The sequence below is a fragment of the Lithobates pipiens genome, unplaced genomic scaffold (genome assembly GCF_037356315.1).
Source record: "Lithobates pipiens isolate NorthernLeopardFrog02 unplaced genomic scaffold, aLitPip1_a1.2 Scaffold_19, whole genome shotgun sequence".
NCBI classification, from domain to species: domain Eukaryota; kingdom Metazoa; phylum Chordata; class Amphibia; order Anura; family Ranidae; genus Lithobates; species Lithobates pipiens.
The window spans coordinates 87,004,672-87,031,929 of NW_027507764.1; the positions used below are offsets into that span (position 1 = coordinate 87,004,672).

The 27,258-nt window shown below is 42.3% G+C and overlaps 1 protein-coding gene across 3 annotated transcripts in view; it reads right to left on the bottom strand.

Annotated features, from left to right (window-relative positions):
• The window catches only part of MPP7 (MAGUK p55 scaffold protein 7), a 682,552-nt gene that overhangs the window by 58,084 nt on the left and 597,210 nt on the right, over positions 1-27,258 (bottom strand). For all 3 annotated transcript variants that reach the window (XM_077491041.1, XM_077491039.1, XM_077491040.1), the window contains one exon: positions 11,845-11,925. In XM_077491041.1, the coding sequence (XP_077347167.1) occupies positions 11,845-11,925 (81 nt within the window). The remainder of the gene's footprint in view (positions 1-11,844; positions 11,926-27,258) is intronic.

Sequence of the window (27,258 nt, forward strand, 5' to 3'; positions counted from 1 at the left end):
TTTACTTCCAAGTGCACTTTCAATTGCACTTACAGTGCAAAGTGGGTTTTCCTTTAGTAAATGACCCTCAATATGTTGCTAAATGTTGTACCTTCATTAAATGTAACCATCTTGCTACACTGATGCCCTGTACACATGATCGGACTATACGTCGGACTTTGCAGCAGAGGTCCGCTGGACTTACCGAACGAGCGGACTTGCCCACAAACAAACTGACTTTTCCGGCGGACTAGGTCCGGCGGACAATCTGCTGGACATTTGGCGAAGGTCCACTGTACTTTCCAAATGACCAGACTTGCCCACACATGGACTAAAGTCTGTTCATTTTGAACGTCACTTGAGGTACGACGGGACTAGGGCAGGAAGTCAATGTTGCCACCTCCATTGGCGAGATTGACACCTTAGCCCTGTCTCCTGGTATGGATTTTAAGGGGAAGCCCCTACACCGAAAAAACTGCGTGGGGGTCCCCCCAAAGTCCATTCCAGACCCTTAACCGAGCACGCAGCCCAGCCGGCCGGGAAAGGGGGTGGGAATGAGCGAGCCCCCCCGCGAGCCGTACCAGGCCGCGTGCCCTCAACATGGGGGGGTGGGTGCTTTGGGGAAGGGGGGCACTACGGCCCACCGGATAGTCCGATCGTGTGTACGCGGGATTAGAGGCACATCTCTTCTACTTCTTCTACTCAGTTGTGACATGATGCTACTTGTAGATCAAGTCAAAATTTATTTAACCGGTTCCCAACCGGCGCACGCCAATGTACGTGGGCAGAACAGCACGAAAGGCAAATGGGCATTTGCCGCCGTGCCATCACGTGCGTGCTGGCTAGGACCTCCATAAGTTGGGTCGAGGGTCCTGTGAACTCGATCGCCATGGGGATACACGCGATCATCTCATGGGGAGGAAGAACGGGGAGAAGCTAATGTAAACAATCATCACCCCGTTCTACCTAGTGACAGTGTCACTGATCTCTGCTTCCTGTGATTGGGAGTAGAGATCAGTGGCGTGTCACATGTAGCCACACCCCCTCAGTTATAAACATGCCCTAGGACACACTTAACCCTTACCCTGCCACCTAGTAGTTAACCCCTTCACTGCCAGTATAATTTACACAGGAATCAGTGCATTTGTATAGCACTGATTGCTGTATAAATGACAATGGTCCCAAAAATGTGTCAAAAACGTCCGATGTGTCCGCCATAATGTCACAGTCACGATAAAAATTGCAGATCGCCGCCATTACTAGTAAAAAAAAATTATTAATAAAAATGCCATAAAACTATGGCAAACGAATCAATAAACGCTTATTGCGAATTTTTTTTAACCAAAAATATGTAGAAGAATAAGTATCGGCCTAAACTGAGGAAAAAAAAAGTTTTTTTTTATATATTTATGAGGGATATTTATTATAGCAAAATTTAAAAAATAATGCGCTTTTTTCAAAATTGTCGCTCTTTTGTTTATAGCACAATAAATAAAAACTGCAGGGGTGATCAAATACCACCAAAAGAAAGCTCTATTTGTGGGAAAAAAGGACATCAATTTTGTTTGGGAGCCACATCACACGTCCGCGCAATTGTCAGTTAAAGGCGGTGCAGTGCCGAATCGCAAAGAGTGCTCTGGTCAGGAAGGGGGTAAAATCTTCCGGGGCTGAAGTGGTTAAAAATGTTGCTTTGTCTTGCAAAACGTTCTCAAACCAAGTTACTCTCAAACCAAGGTTTTACTGTATTATTTAAAATGATGTAAAAACAAAGTACAAGGTGGGCTGGTACAGTGCAATTATCACTTTAAAATAACGTATATTAAAAAGCTTAGTAAAACCTATGAGGCAGAAAGAGAACAGTAGGCTCTAAGTTGAACTCCAGGCAGGCAGCTAATTATACAAATGAAATACATATCATAGGAACCTGTTCTACAGGCCAAAGGGTTTGAATTTCTATCCATCTAGCCCAAAAATGTACACAACTCTCTCATAAAGCACAGATAAACTTCCAGGTAAAGTATACCTGAAGACAGTTTTGTTTTGTGTTTTAGTTTGGATAGAGTGGAGAAGGATTATAACACCTATCAGGTTTTTATTGTTCCCCGTGTCCCATTATGGAGAGTCACCTTCTCTATTCAACCTGATGACCGCTATCACCAAGAGTGAAAGTCAATGAAAATCACAAATTCTGTACAAAACAGGAATAGAAGGCAAATCTTCCAATACAGACACTAGTTCTGGTGACCCTGGTAACAACCAGGGATTTTCTGGACTTTGGAAGGATTTCCCTTCTGTTTTAGATATGGCTATGGGGCAGGAAATTAAGTGAAATCTTCCCAATGGGACACAGATGAGCAAACAAAAATCCTTACTGTATCCAAAAGACTAAGAAATAAAAAATGTTTTAGTTCTACAGGAAATTCACTGGTATCCTCTCTACTCACTCAGTCTTCTGACTAGTAATTGAAGGAGCAGCAGCGGACTGATGAGGTCATTCCTCCACCCACTCTGCTTTCTCCTTTTATCACTCTCAGCACATTAGCATGCAGACTGAGTCTTAGATCACCCCTCCTTTCTCCCAGTCTGAGTGCTGTTGTATAGAGGTATGCTAGAGACTGATATCAAATCAAATTCAGGTCCTCACTTTTGTTGCATTATACATTGAAAACTAGGATTCCACTTTAAGAATGAGAGCTCTTTCTTGAATAAATCCAGTATATGAAGCCTTTTGTGATGCACTACTGAGGAGCACGGTCAGGTGAATCTTAAGTCTAGTACACACAGGCCGAATGTCCACTGGGTCAATAGAAACCGGCCGACATTTGGGCCATGTGTATGGCAGGTGGTAAAACAGAAGCCGGACGTTCATCCAGATTCGGTCAGCGATATCCGCTGCGGTAGCCACATCTTCTGATTCATCTGTTTATATGTCTTCTTCTTTAACACCCCCTTCCAGTTCCAGTTTGTCTCCCTCTCTCTATTCTTACAAATCTCTTCCTACAGTATCTTCATTTACCCCATCATAGTAGCCTCATCTTCAACTATTCCTGTTGATGGCCCCTCACTTATACCCGTATCCCCAAGGGGTAAAACCATTATTTCTCTACTACCATACCTTCAAATTCTTGGTCTGATTATTTGTTTGCATCTTTAATTTTCATGAATATATCACCTGATTATAATCTGTAAACACGGTTTGTATCTGCCTGCATTGTACTCAATGCCTGTGTATAAAACTTTAAAAGAGAAGTTTCGGAATCACAAAAAAAATAAGCTCAAATTAAAGATAAAGATTATTTTCATCTAGGAAAGAATTCAATGATTAGAAATTCATTTGTTCCCATTAAACTCTACAAAATGTTTCCATCATTGTCCTTCATTTTTTCACTCTCTCTGGCCAAACAGACTGTTAAATCATCGTCTTGAATTCTTAGTTAATTAAATGAACATTCTGAAAACTACAGTTTTCTAACAACAATGTACAGGTGTAGGTTAGATTTAGTCACCTTCATTGCAGCTTAGGGATCCGGACCCAAACATCCCTGCAAAGACCCCACTGTGCAACAAAGGGAATTTATTTTGATAGGGAGAGTTAAAGAATGCATTGTTTTAATACAGTCTTGTGTATATTAGGGTTCACTTTATATGTATCAGCACATTTGATGCACTGTTTTTTCAAATTGTGAGCAGCAAATGTCAACTTGCACTTTAATTAACCAAGCAAAGCAAGCCACTGTAAGACTTTCATTTATAAATGTGTCAATAGACACCTTTGGAAAGCTTTGAAGCTACTCGGTTAGCTATAAAACTGATCGCTGAGAGAACAACAATATTCCAGAAGGATATTAAATAAATAGCTCAATCCGGAAACAAGTTATCAAACTTTTTAATATAGCAGCTGTGTCGGTTTGCAAAGGATCCACCGGTTTATGGAACCCCCGGTCCATTAATGGCATTGTTAAGCAAAGCTTTTTTACAGCGTGTTAAATGATTGCTTTATTTCCTTTTCACGTTTTGTAACACTGCAGAAAATATTGATTCAATTTAACACCCAGGGGGATGATAAAGATGACGTTGTCAATTCCACAAAATGGGAAGGTGTGTAATGAGAATTCCAAAGAAAACGGAAACTGGATGGACGGAGCTGTCTGCTTGACCGCTACACCTTAAGCTGTGGTCCATCTCCTGCCTGTAATAGGATGTGGCCAATGGGGAATACAGACACACATGCGAATGTAAACCTTGAATGCCATTGAAAATTAATTGTTGTTTTGCTTCAGTAAGTATTCATTCTGTGCTACTACTCAAATATTCTTTGTTTGATTTATCTTTTTTACTTGCATTGTATTTTCTTTTTTACAGTTGGTCCCACAGAACGTTGCAGGTGCACATTCTGGTAGCCATCTGTATATTAGACATTACATTCAGCGTCCTGAAAGAACAACTCCTATGAAGAACCGCTGACATCTCTCGCTCCATAGACTAGCATGGAGCGGCCGTTCAGGTCCGCCGTCAAAACTGACAGGTGGATCTGAACGGTCTGACAGTGTGAAAGGGCCATTATGTATATAGACAGTGTTTGCATTGCATCTGTGTCGTATTTGATATACTTGCTATGAGTCACTTTGAAGGCCATTGATCTCTAATGTGAGAGCCAGTACAAACTACTACATTTATATTTTGATAAAATAACTTAAATACTCCATGTTCTATTTTAGTTTGTTCTGTGTATTTGTAGTCATAATACTGGTCATCTCTCTGCCTGTAATGTGCTCTCCTAACCCCCCCTGTATTGTGCCCTCCTGACCCCCCCCCCAGCCACATACTGTGCATTACCGACCCCCTTTTACTGTGCCCTGTTGATCCCCTGTGCTCTGTTCTCCTGACCCAGTGTGGTCTCTCCTGCCTCACCCCTGTACATTGCTTATTTCAAGTTCAACCCAAAATTGAGCATCTGTGCAGAAAAAGCAAACAAACGTTTCATTTTAAGAAGGCAAGTTTTAACCTCCCTGGCGGTATGATTATTTCAGATTTTAGGTGCTGAAAGCGGTACAATTATTTTGCATGACAATTTGGTGTTTTATGTTGTAGTCCTGTAATTTTTAGGAATAACTCACTTAAATCTTACACGTCGCAACGCTCGCAGGGAACGGAGATCGGCTCCGTGATGAATCGAGCGGAGCACGGCTCGTTCGTACAGCGGGGGGACATCGATGGATCCAGGAGAGAAGGTAAGTAAACCTTCGCTGCATTCAGCGATGCAGTCCCGAGTCTAGCTCAGGGTTACCGCTTTTGGTATAAAATCTCCACCCCGAGCCAGACTCGGGAATACTGCCAGGGGGGTTAATATTTATTATATTATTTAATCAGTTTCGTGAGCTGTAGATATGAAAAACATTTTATGGAGCTCCCCGAGATCTTTCAACTTTTTGCCAAAAGTTCCTCCAAGGTAAAAAGGTTGACAAATGAGAATATTCTTTAGAAAAAAAAAAAAAAAAACTTAAAGGAGTTCCAGTATTTTCAGATTACAGCTGAGTGAGCCAACAGAAGGGGAAGGGGGTTAGTGTAAGCTGTTCTGCTGGGGTCAAGAGCAGCAAATAGTTTTGGGCTGATGACACACAAGCAATTTTGCTGGTAGTATCAAAATGCCAGTGGTAGGACCACTAAAACGGCTGCTTGTGTGTCCCTATGGAATAACTTCCTCTGTAGTCACATTCAGAGAGTTGTCCCTCTGCTGCTGGCCTGAACACTGAATCTCAATTTCTGGATGATGGGAGTGACATCTTGTTGCCTCAACTACAGACATCAATTTTACAGGCAGCCAGTTGGCGATCCTGCCATTGCTGGTTTTGACAAATTGTCAGGATTGCTGATATATATATATATATATATATATATATATATATTTTTTTTTTTTTGATTTTCTTTGAGTGTAATTGGGTAGTGTTTGCAAATTTAAATTTCACCATATTCACTAAACTCTGGGAAAAAGTCGCTTTCAAAGTGGTCAGCTTTTAGTAAATCAACCCCATGATCTGCATATAAAAGTGACACAGAGATAGAATAACCGGCACACACCATCAGCCTTACCGACATACACATCATAGAACAGGATCCAAGAGCTGAGGAGGAAGTGACTATCAAACGAAGCACACTACCCAGCAATTAGTGGAAATATGAAAACACACTTTACTTGTTGTTCACTGCAGACCACAAAATCGCTTAAAAATGACTTTTGCCCACAAGAATGTGGAGTATCCTGTACAAGCACTGTGGTAAATGTCTAGGAGGGCTCAAGCTACTTGCACTAAGCTGGGTGGTACATGATACGGAATGCCATACGTTTTATGTGGAATGATGTTTATGGTCATTTCTGACATGGACACGGAGTTCATTTTAGAAATTTATTGTATTTGGGTTTATTCAAACACCAGTCTTGTGTAGAACTAGAAAAAAAATGTCAGTGGTCCTAACAGAAAACTAAATCTGTATGAATTTCTAAATCAAATTATTAAAAAAAAAGCAACACAAATAAATTAATAAATGATTGCAATGGACAATGCACACTGTCCATTTAAACAATCTTTAGTCACCAACACAACTTAATGTGATTGTAAAAGTTAATAAAAAAAAACAAAAAAAAAAAACAAATATGTCATACTTACCTGCTCTCTGCAAGAGTTTTGTCCCGATCCTCCTTTTCTGGGGTCCCCAGGCAGAGCTCCTGGCTCCTCCTCTTCATCGAGTGCCCGCACAGGGAGAGGCTTTCCATGGGGGTACCCGTGCATACGCGCTCACTAGTCTTGCTGCTGCCTCCATTGACACAGATTTGATTGATAAATGAGGATCTGAGACAGTGGCTGGAGCTGTTGGGCTCATTCTCGTCGCTGGAACGATCGGGTTCAGGTAAGAAAAGGGGGGGGGGGGCTCTGGGGGCTGCTGCAGCACAGAATGTTTTTCACTCTAATGCATAGAATGTATTAAGGTGAAAAAGCTTGAACCTTTACAAATCCTTTAATCCCATCACTGTATAATGCACAGCAATCGATCGCTTCTAATTTTTTTTTTAAGGGTATGCAACATAACCCGGTAGTAGCACATGACAGCACAGTCCTGACGAAGATTATCAGCGGTAACATGATTTAAATGAAAGTAATAGAGAATAATTGTCATAATCCAAACTCTATGCCCTATTGCAAATCAGTGATAAATCATGACTAACAACTCAGGGTCATAGGCAACTTTAGGGGAAAAAAATAAAAACATAACTATGTGTTGTAAAATATTTGCAGGAACTGGCTCGCATGTACATACAGAGAGGATCAAATCACCTACAGGCCCGCATCGTTTGTAATGTAAGGGCAAGTGGTGATTCCCTTCAACAAGGGATTCATCCCCTGATGAAGTCACGTGACCGTGACGAACACGCGTCGGGACGCTACCGGAAGTGACGCAATCGAGCTCGAGGCTCGTTTATACACTACATAAGAAACTTGTTTGTTTGTGAGTACAAATTTTTTTGCTGTAATAAACTATTATATTGGTTAAAAACTACTACACTATGGGGCTCCCTTCCTCCTCATCTTTTTAACCCCTTACATACACACCAATTGCCGAGGTACCCCCCCACGCTGAGTGCTGCTGAGCGATTACTTAAAGGGGCCAACACAGCGCAATAGGCAGGAGACGCCAGGATCTGGGGATACCGGAACAGGACCTCGAGGGATAAAGAGCACCAGGAACCCTGAGGATATATATATCATATGCTGTTACCTTACAGCTGTAAGGTAAGGGGACACCCATATTTCGACCACACAGGACCACGTGGGATATATTCACCATCACCACTACCACCACCGATTACATTGCTCCTTTATAGTGCACATATATTCAGACACCAGCACTTTATGCGATTTTTTGATATATGCGATTTTTGATTTAATCGCCACTGGCTGTCGCACAAGCAGAATGGACACATTCCGATAAATGTTATTGTTCAATTTTTATATATAATTTTCTTTTTTGTTTACATAGATTTTAGGTATTGTGCACAGCTTTTTGATTACTCTAGAGGGATTTTGTTTATTCCCTCAACACCAACATTGCTTATGCGTTTATTTTGATTTTCTGTCATTCTTTGCACAATTGAATTACTGAGCTGCTTACTGTTGCATTGATATTGCTTTGATTATTTTATGGTAGAGGACACCTGCACGTATTTTGTTTTATAACTTTTTTGGCACTGGCACCTTATGCGATTTTTGTCAGTTACAACCAACCACTCTCTGCACAATTGATTTATCGAGTTGGTGACTGCTTTATGTATATTGTTTAATTTACTTTATGGTGTAGTAGATATTTTCACTGACCTATTTACCGTCTAGCACTGGCACTTTATGCGATTTTGTCAGCTTTAACAAATCGCATTGGGAATCACTATTTTTTGTGACTGCTTTATGTATATTGTTTAATTTACTTTATGGTGTAGTAGATATTCTCATGGACCTATTTATCGTCTAGCACTGGCACTTTATGCGATTTTGTCAGTTTTAACAAATCGCATTGGGAATCACTAGTTTTAATTATTGTGACTTTTTTTCTTTTTTATGCTTGTATATTCATTTGATTTTTATCCTGAATAGTACCATGTTATAGTGGTGAGGGTCCCTTACCATCCCCTCATAAAACACGCATACTGTTTTTACATACCATCCTTTTCCTCTATGCGGTAGTATATATATCACCTAATAATCTTACTGCCTAAAGAATTTATTAGCCTCCTAGGCTAAATTCCCTGTGATAGTACTGCGCATCACTACTTTTTTGTCTTTTTACATCTGCTGAATATCGTTCACCCTGGCAAACCATTGCGATTTCAGGGGTGAGGCTTGTTGTTTCCACATACTGGGAATATATGCCCTAGAGCCATTCAGGAGGTGCTTTAGTAAAGATTTACGGTATCTTTTACTCAACATAGGAGTCAAATTAATAAGCACTGCACAATTTATAATACCTGTTGCCAGAAGGGGCGAATCTTTGGATAGTCCCAGAGTATATGAAGTAGTGTGCCAGTCTGGATGCCACATCGCCAACATAATGGGCTGTGTCCAGGGAAAAGCAATGCTAACACAGAAGGGGTCCATTACCAGTGCGTTAAGAATTTGTAAGAGGTCTCCTGATATTTGCTACATAGGAAAGATTTGTGAGCAAAAAATAATATTCGGTTCTTTTGATCTTCCAAAAATGTGGAGTTTAGATCTCTTTCCCATTTGAGTAAATATGGTGGATCTTGCCGAGACGTGACCGCAAGTAAAATACCATAACAGAGAGAGATTTCCGAATTGGCCCTTCTCCCAAACAAAGGTCTTCAATTGAGGTAGGTTGTCTTTGAAACTTGGAATGATTGGGAAGGGACTGGAGGAAGTAGGTTAGTTGCAACAGTTTCCACTGGCCCAGGGCTGAAGAGTTAAAAGAACCAAACGGTTCTGATGGACAGACCCATCCACACCTGCCAAAGAAGGAAGAAGCTCTGACTAGGTTCAGATCATGTCAGAGTTGAAAGGCTCTATCAGTAAGTCCCAGAACAAAGTCTGGGTGGCCAATGATAGGAGTCAGTGGTGAAGCTGGAATTTCGCTGCCAGTTTGTAATATCTAGAAAGTTCTATCAAGGTGAATTAAATCAAGGAGTGAAGAGGCACAACTCAAGAGTGTTGGACTTCTGTCCACTGAAGACCTGCTAGGGAGGCAGGCACCGATTCCTGTTCCAATGAGACCCAAAGTTTATGAGAGGCGTGCCTACACCAATCGACTACTCTGGCCGTATTGACCGCCGTTCAGTATAAGGCAGGGTCAAGGAGTCCAACTCCACCTCTGCGCTTATCAATAATGTGCCCCTGTAGCATCTGAACAATATGCTGTAATGATTTGCCACCTGTGAAGATTTCATTATATTTTGGGACATGGCCTGCGCTAATTCCAATCTTTAACTCTCCAATCATCAGGGAGTGTGAGCTTTGCCTTTTCATTGAGCTTTAAGCTGTACCTTCTGTACCAATTACCCATCAGAGTGGGAATGATTATAAAGCTGGGTTCCCGTGTTATATTTAAGAAGTGTTGTCAGGTTGATGTTTACCCCTGGTGATTACATACCCTAGGGTTGTCTAATTTTGATGAAAGCTGAACTCCAGCAAAAAAAATGTTTTTGGGGCACAGAAGAGATAAATAAGTTAAATCTAATAAAACATGTATTATGTTCTGGTTACTGTAAACATCCTCTCTCCAGTAATGCAGATTGTCCTCCCTTTGCCCTATAATGCATTCACAAAACTGTTAATATTCTTCATGCAGAATGCAAGGCATTCTAGGAATGGAGGCGGGTTGGACGAATGACATGATTTTCCCTGTCCATTCACAGAACACCTTACATTCTGTAAAAATAATTCTAAAAGTTTTGTGAATAAACAAGAAACAAGAAGGGGAGGATGAATAGCACAAGTCCTTCACAGCTGCAGCATCCACTTTTAAGCCCTGGGAGATAACCAATGTGGGGAGTGCCTGGCATTCCTTGGAGAGAGGATTTTCTACAGTAACCAGCAAAACATAGGATACACTTCAGTTACTTAAAGTGGTTATAACCCTTAAAAATAAAAATAAATTTATCCCGATTCTTTAAAACAGGAAAGACAGCATAGTGCTTGTGCCATGTAATTTGTCCCTCTCTATGTTCTAAAAAACCTGGTTGATCCTGCCTGTTCCTGTGTACCCTTTGTAAACTGACCACATTAATCATGGCTGCTGATCCATGATAACATGGTCAGTTAACATCCCACAGTCTCTCATCTCTCCACCTCAATCCCTGTCAGCTCGAGAGTCTGTGTGTGATCCATCTGCACCCCGCTCTGCCCTCCCATCACTATAGCTGTAAAATCACTGCTGAGAAATCATGTAATCCCCTCTCTTACAGGAAGATATAATGTGCATTATCTGTGTTTTTTTTCGATTATTCCTCAAAATACCTTATTTACAGCACCGTTGGGTGCTCACGTGACTTTCCACTGATCTCCTCCTCTCGGCTGATGTCAGCGGCGAATCTCAGCCCCTCCCACTGTAGTGCTCAGATCAGGGAAGGAGAGCGCTGGCAGGTCACATGAGCACCCAGCACCACTGTAAAATAAGATATTTTGCAGAATAATAATAAAAAAAAAAAAACACATAAACTGCACATTATATCTTCCTGTAAGAGGGGGGTATTACAGGATTTCTCAATAGTGACTTTACGACTGCTTTAACTGTTCCTGTGCACCAAAAAAGATTTTTATTAGAGTTCAGTTTTAAAGGACAGTGTATTTTCAGTGAACCACATATTGTGAATTATTTTTGCAGTGTTTATCTTTAACACATTTTTATATGTGTGCAATTGCTTATTTTTATTATTGTATTAAATGTGCAGATTTTCAGATTAGTCACTAGAGGCGGGGTAGAAGAGCTACTACAATAAGTCAACCTAATTGTTTTACAGTTGTTGAGATAAGATATCATCCACACATGGAATGCATTATTTCCAATAAAAAAGCTAATTCATAGACTTGCACTGTAAGAATGAGCAGGAAAGCACAACCATTACATAGCATATAATGCAGAATCTATGTAATGAGCAAATATGGCTTCACTTTAACATATACAATTGCAAACGATATAGGGAATACTTTTAAAAACATTAGCATACATTGATGAGATTATTTTTATCAAGCTGATCTATTTCACATGTGTTAATTAAAAAAACAAAAAAGATTTATTTAAATAAGCTAAACTGAACAGAGAAATAGGAAAAAAAAAAAAAAAGAATACACGGAAATGAACACTTACGCGGTACTGTTACTCCATAGTGCTGGGTGTCGCTGATCAACACTTTCCTCTTCAGTTCATTTAATCCAACACCCACTGGTCCTAGAAGAATGAAATTAATGTTTTGAGTACAAACCACATTTCTGGCACATGTTGGCACACACAAACATAGAACACAAAATTCAGAGCAGAATATGCAAGAAAATGTATATTATATAGTTGCAGAAACTTCTGAGAGAGGTACAATCAGTACATATTGCATATTTAGTTTTTCCATATGCTGCCAACTCTCAGACGCATTTTATATGTTGTCCTGGGTCTTACCTGCTTTACTATAGAAGATACTTTCATACAACTCTCAATAACCCAAGTTAAATTTTACATAGCTCAAGACTTCCACTTGCAAGAAGAGTCTTTGTGTGGCAATAGGTGTGCGCTCCATCCAGGAGAGGTGAAACACTCCATGTCAATGTAGGCCAAATTCCCTTACTCAGGACTCAGATTTAGGACAGCTAAGGAAGTTGGCAGAAGACTTGGAGAGCCGAGGCAACTAGAAAATTCAGGGGACTGTAAGGGGAGCTGAAATTCTTTGTCGTATGTGACCCTAGAGTGCTTGGAGACCACTATCTAGAGGCCAGGAGTGGGACCATGCAGCAGGGTGCTGTTCCTAAGGCTAAGTGAGCCTGAAGAGCCTGTGGTCTGGGAGACCAAAAAGACAAGTGGTGCTGCTAGCAAGAGAACCAGGTGGCTCGCCATTTTTAGTTGTTGTTTCACTGTGTGAAGCTAATGCCCCTGCAAGCACAACCATTGTGTTTTGAACTTTTTAATTCCACAAGTTTGGAATGGCAAGACCCAATAAATTGCATCTACTACATGAGTTAACAAACCCAGTATCTATCTATTTTAATATAAAATATATATATTTTATATTAAAAGAGGAGATAAGGGGGATGTGATCAACATGTATAAATACATAAGTGGTCCATATAGTAAACCTGGTGTTGAGGTATTCACTTTAAGGCAGGGGCTCCCCAACCACCGGGAGGCTCTCCAGTTGGGCCGCGAGTGTGGTGGGGGGATGGCACTACATAGACACTTGGGGGGGGGGGGCAACAAAGACACAGGGCGAGCGTAGCGGCATGACAGACATCGGGCGGGTGAGCGAAGTGGCATGTCACAGACACCGGGAGGGCGGATGAGGGAGCAGAGAGATGACATCATCCCTCACCAGCCGCCCTGCATCACCGCAGTTCCGCCCCTCACCCTGTGCAGGTGCGGGCAGCAGAGAGATTACATCACCTCTCCCTGCCCGCCCTCACTCACTCACTGGAAAGCTGGGGAGAGAAGCCTCCTTCTGTGCTGTCACTGGGGAAAGAAGCCTCCTTCTGTGCTGTCACTGGGGAAAGAAGCCTCCTTCTATGCTTTTACTGTTGCCTGCCACTAAATTGCCTTTATATTCAAAAGGTGACAAGCTGCATCTGGTATTTTTTGGTAGCAGGCAACAGTGGGAAGCTTCAGCTGGTGGCAGGATAGTGACAATGTGCATTTGATGGCAGGTGACATGGCAAGTCAAGTGACAAGCTGCAAACCAGTGGCAGGCGACATGGCAACTTACAAGCTGCAACTGGTGGCAGGCAACCAGACAAGCTGCATCTGAAGGAAAGTGACGTGACACGTGACAAGTGACAATCCACATCTGAAGGCAGGTAACATGGCAAGTGGCGAGCTGCACCTGGTGGCAGGTGATGTGGCAAGTGACAATTCTTATCTGAAAGCAGGTGACGTGGCAAGTGACAAGCTGCATCTAAAGGAAGGTGACAAGGCAAGTGACAAGCTGTATCTGGTGGCAGGCGATGCGGCAAGTGACAATGCGCATCTGGTGGCAAGTGACAAGCTGCCAAGCTGCATCAGATGCTGCATTATGATGAGTTGAACTATTTAATTTCATATTACAATGTAATAATAGAAATACGCTTCAATTATCCTGATGCCATATCAAGCAAGGTGCTGTGACGATTGAAGCGCCAACACCAGCCATTGCCCCTACAAATTTCCAGTCTAAAAACGCGTTACCCACCCCTCTCGGTCTTGGCATAACTTTCTTCCACACAGCCAGTCCCCGGTGCCAAAAAGGTTTGGGATTGCTGCTTTAAGGTCATCACAGAGGAAAAGGAAGCACTCTTTATGTGTGGAGGTAGAGAGATTTCAATTCCAAATATGGAAAGACTTCTTCACAGTAAGGCCGCGTACACACGGGCGGACTGTTCGCTCAACTTTGTCCGCTGAACAGTGTTTCAGCGGACAGTCCGCCCGTGTGTGGGCTTTCAGCGGACAGTTTCAGCAGACAGTTTGACGGACAAAGTCTTTCGGAAATTCCGAAAAACTGTCCGCTGAAACTTTGTTTGAGCGAACAGTCCGCCCGTGTGTAGGCTACTTTCGAAATGAGCGGACTGTTCCCGCTCGGAGGAAAGTCTGCTCATTTCGAGCGCGTGTGAAGGTAGGCGGGGCCCGCGACGGAGACGTCGCGGGCTCCGCCGCCTGGAATGGACTTAAAGGGGAACCCCAACGCCGAAAAAAATCGGCGTGGGGGTCCCCCCAAAGTCCACAACAGACCCTTGTCCGAGCACGCTACCCGGCCGGCCAGGAAAGGGGGGCGAGCGAGCGCGCCCCCCCTCCTGAGCCGTACCAGGCCGCGTGCCCTCAACATGGGGGGTGCCTTGGGGAAGGGGGGCCGCGCGGCCCCCCCACCCCAAAGCACCTTGTCCCCATGTTGATGAGGACAAGGGCCTCTTCCCGACAACCCTGGCCGTTGGTTGTCGGGGTCTGCGGGCGGGGGGCTTATCGGAATCCGGGAGCCCCCTTTAAGAAGGGGGCCCCCGGATACCGGCCCCCCACCCTATGTGAATGAGTATGGGGTACAATGTACCCCTACCCATTCACCTGTAAAATAAAAGTACCCCAAAAAAAAACACAACACACGAGAAAAAATATTTTATTGCACAGCTCCGGGGGTCTTCCGTCTTCGGGGGTCTTCTCGCTGGACTCCTCCGCTATCTTCGTGTAGCTCTTTTGCTAGCGGAGGAGTCCGGCTTTCTTCCTCCCCGCCGCCGGCCTCTTCTCCCGACTTCGGGGGTCTTGTCCCCCTCTTCGGTTCTTCTGCCGGGCCACCGCGCCTTCTTGTAGCTCTTTTGCAGGCGGTGGCCCGGTCTTCTGTCGCCGCCTTCCGTTCTTCTTCTTCTTCTTGTTCTTCTTCTTCTTCTCCAGGAGATGTTGACACGACGCTCTCTCCGGCCGGAATGCCAGAGCCGCCCTGCGCTGCCACTTATATAGTGACAATGGGGCGGTGTCACATGGTATATGTCACATGGGTTGGTCACATGGGTTGATGTCACATGGTGACCCCCGCCCCCTTACGATGTCATAGTCCCCATGTGACATCAACCCATGTGACCAACCCATGTGACATATACCATGTGACACCGCCCCATTGGCACTATATAAGTGGCAGCACAGCGCGGCTCTGGCATTCCGGCCGGAGAGAGCGACGTGTCAACATCTCCTGGAGAAGAAAAAGAAGAAGAAGAAGAAGAAGAAGAACGGAAGGCGGCGACAGAAGACCGGGCCACCGCCTCTAAAAGAGCTAGAAGAAGGCGCGGTGGCCCGGCAGAAGAACCGAAGAGGGGGACAAGACCCCCGAAGTCGGAAGAAGAGGCCGGCGGCGGGGAGGAAGAAAGCCGGACTCCTCCGCTAGCAAAAGAGCTACAAGAAGATAGCGGAGGAGTCCGGAGAAGACCCCCGAAGACGGAAGACCCCCGGAGCTGTGCAATAAAATATTTTAACCCTGTGTTGTGTTTTTTTTTGCACTTTTTTTCACAGGTGAATGGGTAGGGGTACATTGTACCCCATACTCATTCACATAGGGTGGGGGGCAGGTATCCGGGGGCCCCCTTCTTAAAGGGGGCTCCCGGATTCCGATAAGCCCCCCGCCCGCAGACCCCGACAACCAACGGCCAGGGTTGTCGGGAAGAGGCCCTTGTCCTCATCAACATGGGGACAAGGTGCTTTGGGGTGGGGGGGCCGCGCGGCCCCCCCTTCCCCAAGGCACCCCCCATGTTGAGGGCACACGGCCTGGTACGGCTCAGGGGGGGGGCGCGCTCGCTCGCCCCCCCTTTCCTGGCCGGCCGGGTAGCGTGCTCGGACAAGGGTCTGTTGTGGACTTTGGGGGAACCCCCACGCCGATTTTTTTCGGCGTTGGGTGTCCCTTTAAGTCCATTCCAGGCGGCGGTGCCCGCGACGTCTCCTTCGCGGGCCCCGCCTACCTGTACACGCGCTCGAAATGGGCGGACTTGCCTCCGCCTTACGTGGGCGAGTCCGTTCATTTCAAAAGTTGAGCGAACTGTTTGGCAAACAGTTCGCTGAAACAGTCCGCTCAAAAAGTGCCGTGTGTGGGCAAGTCCGCTCATGCAAATTTTGAGCGGACTGTTGCGGCAACTGTTTGACGAACAAAGTTTCAGCGAACAGTCCCCGCGTGTGTACGCGGCCTAAGAGCTGTGAAAATGTGGAATAGACTCCCTCCAGAGCTTGTTCTGGCCAGCTCAGTAGATTGTTTAGGAAAGGCCTGGATTATTTCCTAGCTACACATAATAGTAACAGTAACAATAGTAATAACTGGATACTAATATTTATAGGTAGATTGATTCAGGGAACATCCGATTGCCTCTTGGGGGATCAGGATGGAATTTTTTTTCCCTGCTAGAGCAATTTGGATCATGCATTATTGTGTTTTTTTCCCTTCCTCTGGATCAACTGTAGGTATATAATTGTATAATATTTTCTATTGGTTGAACTATATAGCTTTATTCAATTAGACTAACTATGTAACTATACAATATACTTATACGCACACACTTTTTATTGTATAGTAAGAATCCACATTCATTGGAAAACATCATTTCACATGGATGGATACATTGTTTCCATATGTGTTTTTTTTCCCCCCAAGTAGCTAAACATTTAGTTGCAGTTGTTTTTCTGAGTCATATATGAATTGTTTTTGGTCAGTTTGCTTTTTGACAGAATCAACTGTCACCACAGCAATGTAAGTCATTTCTGGTCTCTGTGAATATAGCATGAATCACGTCCTCATGTTGTCAGATGTGTTCGGGGCCTAATAAGGGACTGGTGCAACCCTGAAAATGGATATTGTTTGGAAAACATTTGGTGACTTAATATTTCTTATAATGTAGGATTGCCGGGTCAACTCTGGTTGCCTGCAACAACCTTTACTTCATTGGATGTGCTGTCCACCACTATTTTTCATGTTTGTATATAGCAGTTAAAAAAAATAAAATAAAATTGGCACAAATACACTAAAGTTTCCCTTAAATATTTGGCAATTTTTGTATGCTGGGATGAACAACTATAAGAAGCATTGCGAGGGTCAATAACATACTGCGTCTCCTGACCACCAAGGCTTTTCAGTGGGGGGACCAAACTGCACAAAGTTCAGAGAAAAACATAAGCAAAGATTAAAAAAAAAAAAATTAAATTAAATAATGACATTAGACAAGATTTTGAAAAATAGGAAGCGTTTGGCACTATTAAATTATCACTATTAGGGGGGTCTCCAAACTTTTCAAAGGGCCAGTTTACTGTCCCCTAGACTTTGGGGGGGGGGGGGGTTGGATTGTGGCTGGTGGGGGTAGAAAATGTTCCAGCACAGTTAAACTATTAAAAAATAAGTGCTCTCTACTGTTAAGGTTGAATATATTTTTATTTCCAAGTTCAATGCAAATCAGGAATACAAAATGACAAAATATTTCCAGTGCTCTATACTGTTAAATTCAGCAGTACGCTGTCTCATCCTACTCTGGACATGATCGGTTGCTCTCTATTTTTTAGGCACTGCCGAATTTGTAGAGGCCGATCTACTGACAGCATTAAAGCAGAATTAAACTCACCTATCCTTTACAGCCAAGGAAGCTGCTTCTGTTTGAACCACATGGAAAATAATGGACTTTAACCACCTACTAGGTACTTACACCCCCTTCCTGCCCAAGCCAATTCTCAGCTTTCAGCGCTGTCGCTGTTTAAATGACAATTGCGTAGTCATGCTACACTGTACCCAAACATAATTTTTATCATTTTGTTCCCACAAATAGAGCTTTCTTTTGGTGGTATTTGATCACCTCTGCATTTTTTATTGTTTGCTAAACAAATAAAAAAAGACCTAAAAAAAAAGAAAAAAAAAAAAAGAAAGGTTTTTCTTTTGTTTCTGTAATTTTGTAAATACGTTTTCTCCTTCACTGATGGGCACTGATAAGGCGGCACTGACGAGGACTGATAAGGTGGCACCAATGAGCTGGCACTGATGGGCACTGGTAGGCAGCATTGATGGGTGTCACTGATATGCAGCATGGATGGGCATTGATAGGCAGCACTGATGGGCACTCATGGGTGGCACTGGTGGGCAACACTGATGGGTACTTATGGGTGGCACTGATAGGTGGCAATGTTGGGCACTGGTATGTGGCACTGATAAATGGCATTGACAGGCATCACTGATGGCACTGGCAGGCATTGGGGATAGGAACTGATTGGCAGCTGCCTGGGCACTGATTGGCATTTCCCATGTGGTCTAGGGTGGCACAGACCCCCCCTCTCAGGAGAGTAACCGATCATCTCTCCTCTACTCGTGTCAGACGTGAGTGAGGAAAAGCCGATCAAAAGCTCTTCCTGTTTATATCGTGCTCAGCCGTGATTGGACACAGCTGATCACGTGGTAAAGAGCCTCCGTAAGAGGCTCTTTACCGAGAACGGTGTAGCACCACGAATCGTCACAATGCACGCCCCCAGGGGCTCGTGAGAGCGGCCGTTCTGGGTGGATGTCATATGATGGCCTCCCAGAATGAGAGCCGGGCCACCTAGCCGTCATTTGATGGCTGGCGAGCGTAGTTAAAGGCACGTACAGTAGGGCAAAAAAGTATTTAGTCAGCCACTAATTGTACAAGTTCTCCCACTTAAAAAGATGAGAGAGGCATGTAATTGTCATCATAGGTATACCTCAACTATGGAGACAAAATGTGGAAACAAATCCAGACAATAAAATTGTCTGATTTTTGAAAGAATTTATTTGCAAATTATGGTGTAAAATTAGTATTTGGTCACCTACAAACAAGCAAGATTTCTGACTCTCACAGACCTGTATCTTCTTCTTTAAGAGGCTCCTCTGTCCTCCACTCATTACCTGTATTAATGGCACCTGTTTGAACTTGTTATCAGTATAAAAGACACCTGTCCATAATCTCAAACAGTCACACTCCAAACTCCACTATGGTGAAGACCAAAGAGCTGTCAAAGGACACCAGATACAAAATTGTAGACCTGCACCAGGCTGGGAAGACTGAATCTGCAATAGGCAAGCAGCTTGGTGTGAAGAAATCAACTGTGGGAGCAATAATTAGAAAATGAAGGACATACAAGACCACTGATAATCTCCCTCGATCTGGGGCGCCACGTAAGATCTCACCCCGTGGGGTCAAAATGCTCATAAGAATGGTGACAAAAATCCCAGAACCACACAGGGAGACCTAATGAATGACCTGCAGAGAGCTGGGACCAACGTAACAAAGGCTATCATCAGTAACACACTAAGCAGCCAGGGACTCTGATCCTGCAGTGCCAGACGTGTCCACCTGCTTAAGCCAGTACATGTACGGGCCCATCTGAGGTTTGCTAGAGAGCATTTGGATGATCCAGAAGAGGATTTTGAGAATATCATATGGTCAGATGAAACCAAAGTAGAAGATGTTTGATAGAAATACAACTCGTTGTGTTTGGAGGAGAGAGAATGCTGAGTTGCAACCAAAGAACACCATACCTACTGTGAAGCATAGGGATGACAACATCATGCTTTGGGGCTGTTTCTCTGCAAAGGGAACAGGACGACGGATCAGTGTACATGAAAGAATGAACGGGGCCATGTATCCTGAGATTTTGAGTGCAAACCTCCTCCCATCAAGGGCATTGCAGATGAAATGTGGCTGGGTCTTTCAGCATGACAATGATCCCAAACACACCGTCCGGGCAACTAAGGAGTGGCTTCGTAAGAAGCATTTCAAGGTCCTGGAGTGGCCTAGCCAGTCTCCAGATCTCAACCCCATAGAAAACCTTTGGAGGGAGTTGAAAGTCTGTGTTGCCCAATGACAGCCCCAAAACATCACTGCTCTAGAGGAGATCTGCATGGAGGAATGGGCCAATATACCAGCAACAGTGTTTGACAACCTTGTGAAGACTTACAGAAAATGTTTGACCTCTGTCATTGCCAACAAAGGATATATAATAAAGTATCGAGGTGAATGTTTGATATTGACAAAATACTTATTTTCCACTATAATTTGGAAATACATTCTTTCCAAATCGGACAAAGTGATTGTCTGGATTTGTTTCCACATTTTGTCTCTCATAGTTGAGGTATACCTATGATGACAATTACAGGCCTCTCTCATCTTTTTTAAGTGGGAGAACTTGCACAATTGGTAGCTGACTAAATACTTTTTTGCCCCACTGTATATTAAAAGATTTTTTACAATTTATTAGTTAAACGTTAAAAGTTTTTTTCACAAAATATGATAGACAATAAGTACACAAGACACCTAAAATAGGATGGGACTTCACGTGATCCCCCTAGAGGATATGATACCATGTATATATGTATAGATTATACATTCATTGTATCCACGTATGTAATCCTCCAAATTGCGGGTACCGCTTTGTCCTCATATATATGAAACAGTTCTGTTCAACATGTTTCGTGACCGCAAAGTCACTTCTTCATGAGATTGAAATGTCTATACAAATAAAAACATATATTAATTAAAATACATATATACCATACGGTAATAAAAAATAACTATTACTGTTTGGTATATATGTATTTTAATCAATATATGTTCTTGTTTGAATAGACATTTCAAACTCTTGAAGAAGCGACTTTGCGGTTGCGAAACATGTTGAGCAAAACTGTTTCAGATATATGAGGACAAGCATTACCCCCAATCTGGAGGATTACATACGTGAATACATTGAATGTATAATCTATACATACGTACAGTGCCTTGAAAAAGTATTCATACCCTGTTGGAATCAGACATCCCCTTAAAATTTTCCATATTTTGTCATGTTACAACCAAAAACGTAACTGTATTTTATTGGGATTTTATGTGAGATAGAGCAACACAAAGTGGCACATAATTGTGAAGTGGAAGGAAAATAACAAATGGTTTATTTTTTTTTACAAATAAATATGTGAAAAGTGTGGTGTGCATTTGTCTTCAGCCCCCTTTACTTTGATACTCCTAACAAAATCTAGTGTAAGCAATTGCCTTCAGAAGTAGTAAATAGAGTGCACCTGTGTGTAATTTAACCTCAGTATAAATGCAGCTGTTCTGTGAAGCCCTAAGAGGTTTGTTAGAGAACCTTAATGAACAAACCCCATCATGAAGGCCAAGGCACCAGACAGGTCAGGGATAAAGCTGTGGAGAAGTTTAAAGCAGGGTTAGGTTATAGAAAGTCACAGTCCAGACCTAAATTCAATTGAGAATCTGTGGCAAGACCTGAAAATTGGTGTTCACAAACACTCTCCATCCAATCGGACAGAGCTTAAGAAGCTTTACAAAGAAGAATGGGCAAAAATGTCACTCTCTAGATTTTTAAAGCTGGTAGGGACATCCTCAAAAAGACTTGCAGCTGTAATTGCAGTGAAAGGTGGTTCTACAAAGTATTGACTCAGGGGGGCTGAATACAAATGCATGCCACACTTTTCACATATTTGTAACAAAGTTTGAAAACCATTTATTTTCCTTCCACTTGACAATTATGAGCCACTTTGTGTTGGTTTATCACATGAAATACATTTTTTGTTTTTGGTTGTAACAAATGTGGAAAATTTAAAGGGGTATGAATACTTTTTCGAGGCACTGCACATGGTATGATATCCTCTAGGGAGTCCCATCCTATTTTAGATGTCTTATGTACTTATAGTCCATTTTTTGTATTTCGTGAAAAAACCTTTTAATGTTTAACAAAAAATTGTAAACATCTTTTATTATACATGCCTTTAACCACTTCCCTACCCACCCATAGTCATATGACGCCCACAGATGGGATCTCCCATCATGGGTGAGTGTCATATGACGTCCTCCCATTCCCGGCCGCCTAAGGGGCGCGCGCCCGTGGCGTCGCTCGGGACCCGGTGCTCGTGCACCGCGGCTGCGATGTCCGCCGGGCACCCGCTATTGCCCGGGAACACAGCAGGATCGTGGATCTGTGTATGTAAACACACAGATCCATGTCCTGTCAGTGGAGAGGAGACCGATGGTGTATTCCCAGTACAGAGGAACACCGATCGGTCTCCTCCCCTTGTGAGTCCCCTCCCCCCACAGTTAGAATCACTCCCATAGGGAACATATTAACCCCTGCAGCAGCCCCTAGTGTTAACCCCTTCCCTGCCAGTCACATTTACACAGTAATCAGTGCAATTTTATAGAACCAATCGCTGTGTAAATGTGAATGGTCCCAAAAATGTGTCAAAAGTGTCTGATATGTCCGTCACAATGTCGCAGTCATGGAAAAAAATCGCAGATTGCCGCCATTACTAGCCAAAAAAAAAGCCATAAATATATCTCCTATTTTGTAGACCCTATAACTTTTGCGCAAAGCAATCTATATATGCTTATTGCGAAGAATACGTATCGGCCTAAACTGAGGGAAATTTTTTTTTTTAAATGGGATATTTATTATAGCAAAAAGTAAAAAATATTGTGTTTTTTTCAAAATTGTCACTCTTCTTTTGTTTATAGCGCAAAAAAATAAAAACTGCAGAGGTGATCAAATACCACCAAAAGAAATCTCTATTTGTGGCAAAAAAATGAAGACAATTTTGTTTGGGTGCAACGTCGCATGACCGCGCAATTGTCAGTTAAAGCGACGCAGTGCCGAATCGCAAAAAAAGTGCTCTGGTACGGAGGGGGGTAAAATCGTCCGGGGCCAAAGTGGTTAAAGTCCATTGTTTTCTATCAATATTTTCCATGCACTTTGTGGCGTGGCACATGCTTAATAGTGGTGCCCAATGGTCATCTAAGGCACCACCAACCACTGTTCAATTAATCTGTTTGCTCTGCAGCTGACACCATATGGTGCTGCACATATGATCAGTTATGACACCAACCAATTGATGGTTTGACAGTTTGGTTTGGGACACAAGCAAATGTGACAGTTCGCAATCCCAGCATTCCAGGAATGTAACAGATTTTTTGAAACGGTTAAATTGATGGGTTTAGATCCACTTTATGATTGTTCAGGGGCTCTTGGCTTCAGCAAAATGGCAGCCCTGGCAAGAAGAAACAGGAGCAACGCTCAAAGCAATTTACAGAACACACTAATTTTGGTAGCAAAATTATGAATGTGTCTTGTATGTTCCTTGCTAAAGAACATTATTTTTTATCAAACTATTATGGGTAAAGTTCTGCACTGATGTCAGTGGAATAATGTCCCATTGCTAGTGTCAGTGAAGAAATTGTGTACCACTGTCAGTGGGAGGAATAGTACCCCATCATTGATATTAGTAGGAGGAATAAAGTCCCGTTACTGATGTCAGTGGCAGGAATTATGCCCTTCTGTTGGTGTTAGTGAAAGAAAAAGTGCCCTATTGTTTTTGTCAGTGGGAGGAATAGTGCCCCATCATTGATAATTAGTGGGAGGAATAAAGACCGATCATTGGTTTTAGTGTCAAGAATTATGCCCCACTGTTGGCGTGAGAGGGAGGCATAGTGCCTCATATCATTGGGAGGAATAGTGCCCCAAGGGCTTGATAAAGTCTGGCATAGGGCCGCAGTCTGAAGACCACTGATCTAAAGGTAAAGCAGAAAACCCCTTAAAAAGGGCATTTTTACATTTATTTAAATATTATTGAATTAAACATGTTGTATACAAAGGCCCAATAAATATTGAGTGCTGTATACTGCTAAATTGTGCGGCATTTTGGCATTCACACGACAGAACAATTTTTTTTTCCAAATATAATAATAAAATTAGAATAGAAAAAAAACAAGGATATTGAGAAAATATTTCTAAAAATGTATACATTTAAAATATATATGTTGGTTAAGCTTGAAAGGGAAAGTTATTTTGTTATTGATGTCCAGGGATCCTCACAGAACCTCAGTAAAGGCCCATTACATCCCTTTCCCTCCACCAGCTCTCTACACTGATATAAGAAGCAGAATTTGGCCCCATCTATTTACAAGGAGAGGATGTGCTCCAGGCACAATTTAACAGAAATGTTCAAAGTAAAGCTCTTGTAAAGAATGCAGCAGCTCCAACGCTTCTGACATATTTTACACAATTAGACGGTCTACAGCAAAAACAAATATATTAGTAGTAAACCACACTGTTTAAATATTGTTTTAGGAATATTTTGATGAAAACTGCCTTATGCCTTTAAAGACCCTTTTTAATGGCAGGCTGCATTGTGTAGCAGATTTTTCCCATCAATCTTTAAAACTGTACTACTCTTAAAATTCTATTTTCGTGAAGCATCCAGACTCAGGGATTTAGTGCCGGGCAGCTGGATGTTTCCAGATACCCTTTCTGCAATGAAAAGAATCCAGGCACTTGCATTTAAGCCATTGTTTTATAATAAACATCAGTCAGTCATTAACTGTAAGCTGTTATTACTCAGATATAGAAAATGCTCAAAGTTTGAGTACAAATCATTTTTTTCTTCATTTCACATTTTTTCTATGGTTATATTGCTCACTCTTGGACAATCAGAGGGTGTTTAAGGAGAGCTCTTCATATCCAGTTTTCATTAAAATATTGTAGATTTAACATACACTATATTACCATAAGTATTGGAACGTCTGCCTTTACACGCACATGAACTTTAATGGCATTCGAGTCTTAGTCCGTAGGGTTCAATATTGAGTTGGCCCACCCTTTGCAGCTATAACAGCTTCAACTCTTCTGGGAAGACTGTCCACAAGGTTTAGGAGTGTGTCTATGGGAATGTTTGTGAGGTCAGGCACTAATGTTAGACGAGGGGGCCTGGCTCGCTGTCTCCGCTAGTCAAGTTCCTCCACCCCAAACTTCCTCATCCATATGTTTATGGACCTTGCTTTGTGTACTGGTATGCAGTCATGTTGGAACAGGAAGGGGCCATCTCCAAACTGTTCCCACTAAGTAGGAAGCATGAAATTGTCCAAAAGGTCTTAATATGCTGACACCTTAAGATTTCCCTTCGCTGGAACTAAGGGGCCAAGCACAACCCCTGAAAAAACAACCCCATACCATAATCCCCCCTCCACCAAATGATTTGGACCAGTGCACAAAGCAAGGTCCTTAAAGACATGGATGAGTGAGTTTGGGGGTGCAGAAACTTGAATGGCCTGCACCTCGACCCGATAGAACACCTTTAGTATGAATTAAAGTGGAGACTGCGAGCCAGGCCTCCTGGTCCAACATCAGTGCCTGACCTCACAAATGCGCTTCTGGAAGAATGGTCAAACATTCCCATAGACACACTCCTAAACCTTGTGGACATCCCTCCCAGAAGAGTTAAAGCTGTTATAGCTGCAAAGGGTGGACTACCTCAATATTGAACCCTATGGACAAAGACTGGGATGCCATTAAAGTTCATGTGTGTGTAAAGGCAGGCATCCCAATACTTTTGACAATATAGTGTGTATGTATATATGTGTGTGTGTGTGTGTATATATATATATATATATATATATATATATAGACACACGCACAGTATATCATCATTTTTAGACTCTAACTTTCACACAGACTAAATAACATACACTGATTTGGGTTATTTTTACAAAAGAAATGCAGCAGACTACATTTTGGGCTAAATTTATAAAGAGAGGTTTTTTTTTTTTGCAAAATGTTATTACAGAAAATGTGTTGTTTTTTTTCAAAATGTTTGGTATTTTTTTGTTTATATAGTAAAAAATAAAAAACACAGTAGTGACTAAATGCCAACAAAAGAAAGCTCTATTTGTGTGAAAAAAATGATACAAATTTCATTTGCATACAGTGTTGCATGACCGCACAATTGCCAGTAAAAGTAGCACAGTGTTGAATAGCAAAAAAAAAAAAAAAAAAAAAAAGCTCTGGTCATGAATGGGGTAAAACCTTCTGGAGGTCCAGTGGTTAAACAATGCTGTGCACAATATTTACAACAATAATACATGTAAAAAAACAAAGGGTATAACTATAGACAAGCCAAATACTACATACGCTAAAACTGTCTCGTTGTCCGTTTTTTCCAACAAAATTTGCTATATAATAGATGCTTCCTGACAGTTCATTTATAACTTTAAAACGAGAAGCTGCTGTTAAGATAAAGTAATTACTGCAGGTCAAATTATGGATCAATCAGCTGTGACAGCCATACTGGTGAGGCAGACTGACAAGAGGTTCTGGCTGTTGGGGCGAGGAGGTCTTCAATGATTTAGAAGTCAGCAGGTAGTCAAATAACTTGTAACCTCCCAGGATTCAAAGGCTTTATGGAGAATATTATTCACTGAGACAGCTTGAGTATCCAGAGATTTCAGGTGAACATACTGACAGCAGCTCTAGAGGTTTTGTGAAGACACAATGGAAAGGAAAATAAAAAGATAATCCGACACAGATGGCAGACATTTCTGAAGTAGACTGGTCGAAGACTCTCTATGAAGGATGTTAAAACTTTTTTGACAGTTATTGATGGTATTACAGCTTTAGGATAAGTATACATGGGGCTGCAGGGAGAACACAGCTGACCTGGCAGCACTAATGGCAATCACTGAATCGTAGAGTAAGTTCAGTTGTAGTACATACAAGTACAAAATAGGGGAAGTGTATACAAGCCATAAAAAAATCCAGTAATGTCAGGTCAACTCTATGAAAATGCAATGGGACATGTGTGCAAAGAATGATCTTCTATAGAAGTGGTTAGAATGACAAAATAGTTATATGTTAAATGATAAACTATTGATGTGTTAACCACTACAGCCCTGGAGGATTTGGCTGGCCAAAGACCAGAGCACTTTTTGCGATTCGGCACTGTGTCGCTTTATCTGACAATTGCGCGGTCGTGCGACGTGGCTCCCAAATAAAATTGTTTATAGAGCAAAAAATAAAAAAACTCAAAACTCAAAAGGTGATCAAACACCACCATAAGAAAGCTTTATTTGTGGGGAAAAAAGGACATCTATTTTATTTGTGTACTGCGTTGCATGACTGCACAATAGTCAGTTAATTTAACGCAGTGCCATGTCGCAAAAAATGGCCTGGTCATGAAGGGGGTAAATCTTCCGGAGCTGAAGAGGTTAAAATCTAGGGATACACTGTCTTTATCTTGTGTGCTGGAGAGTTTGTCAGAAGTTA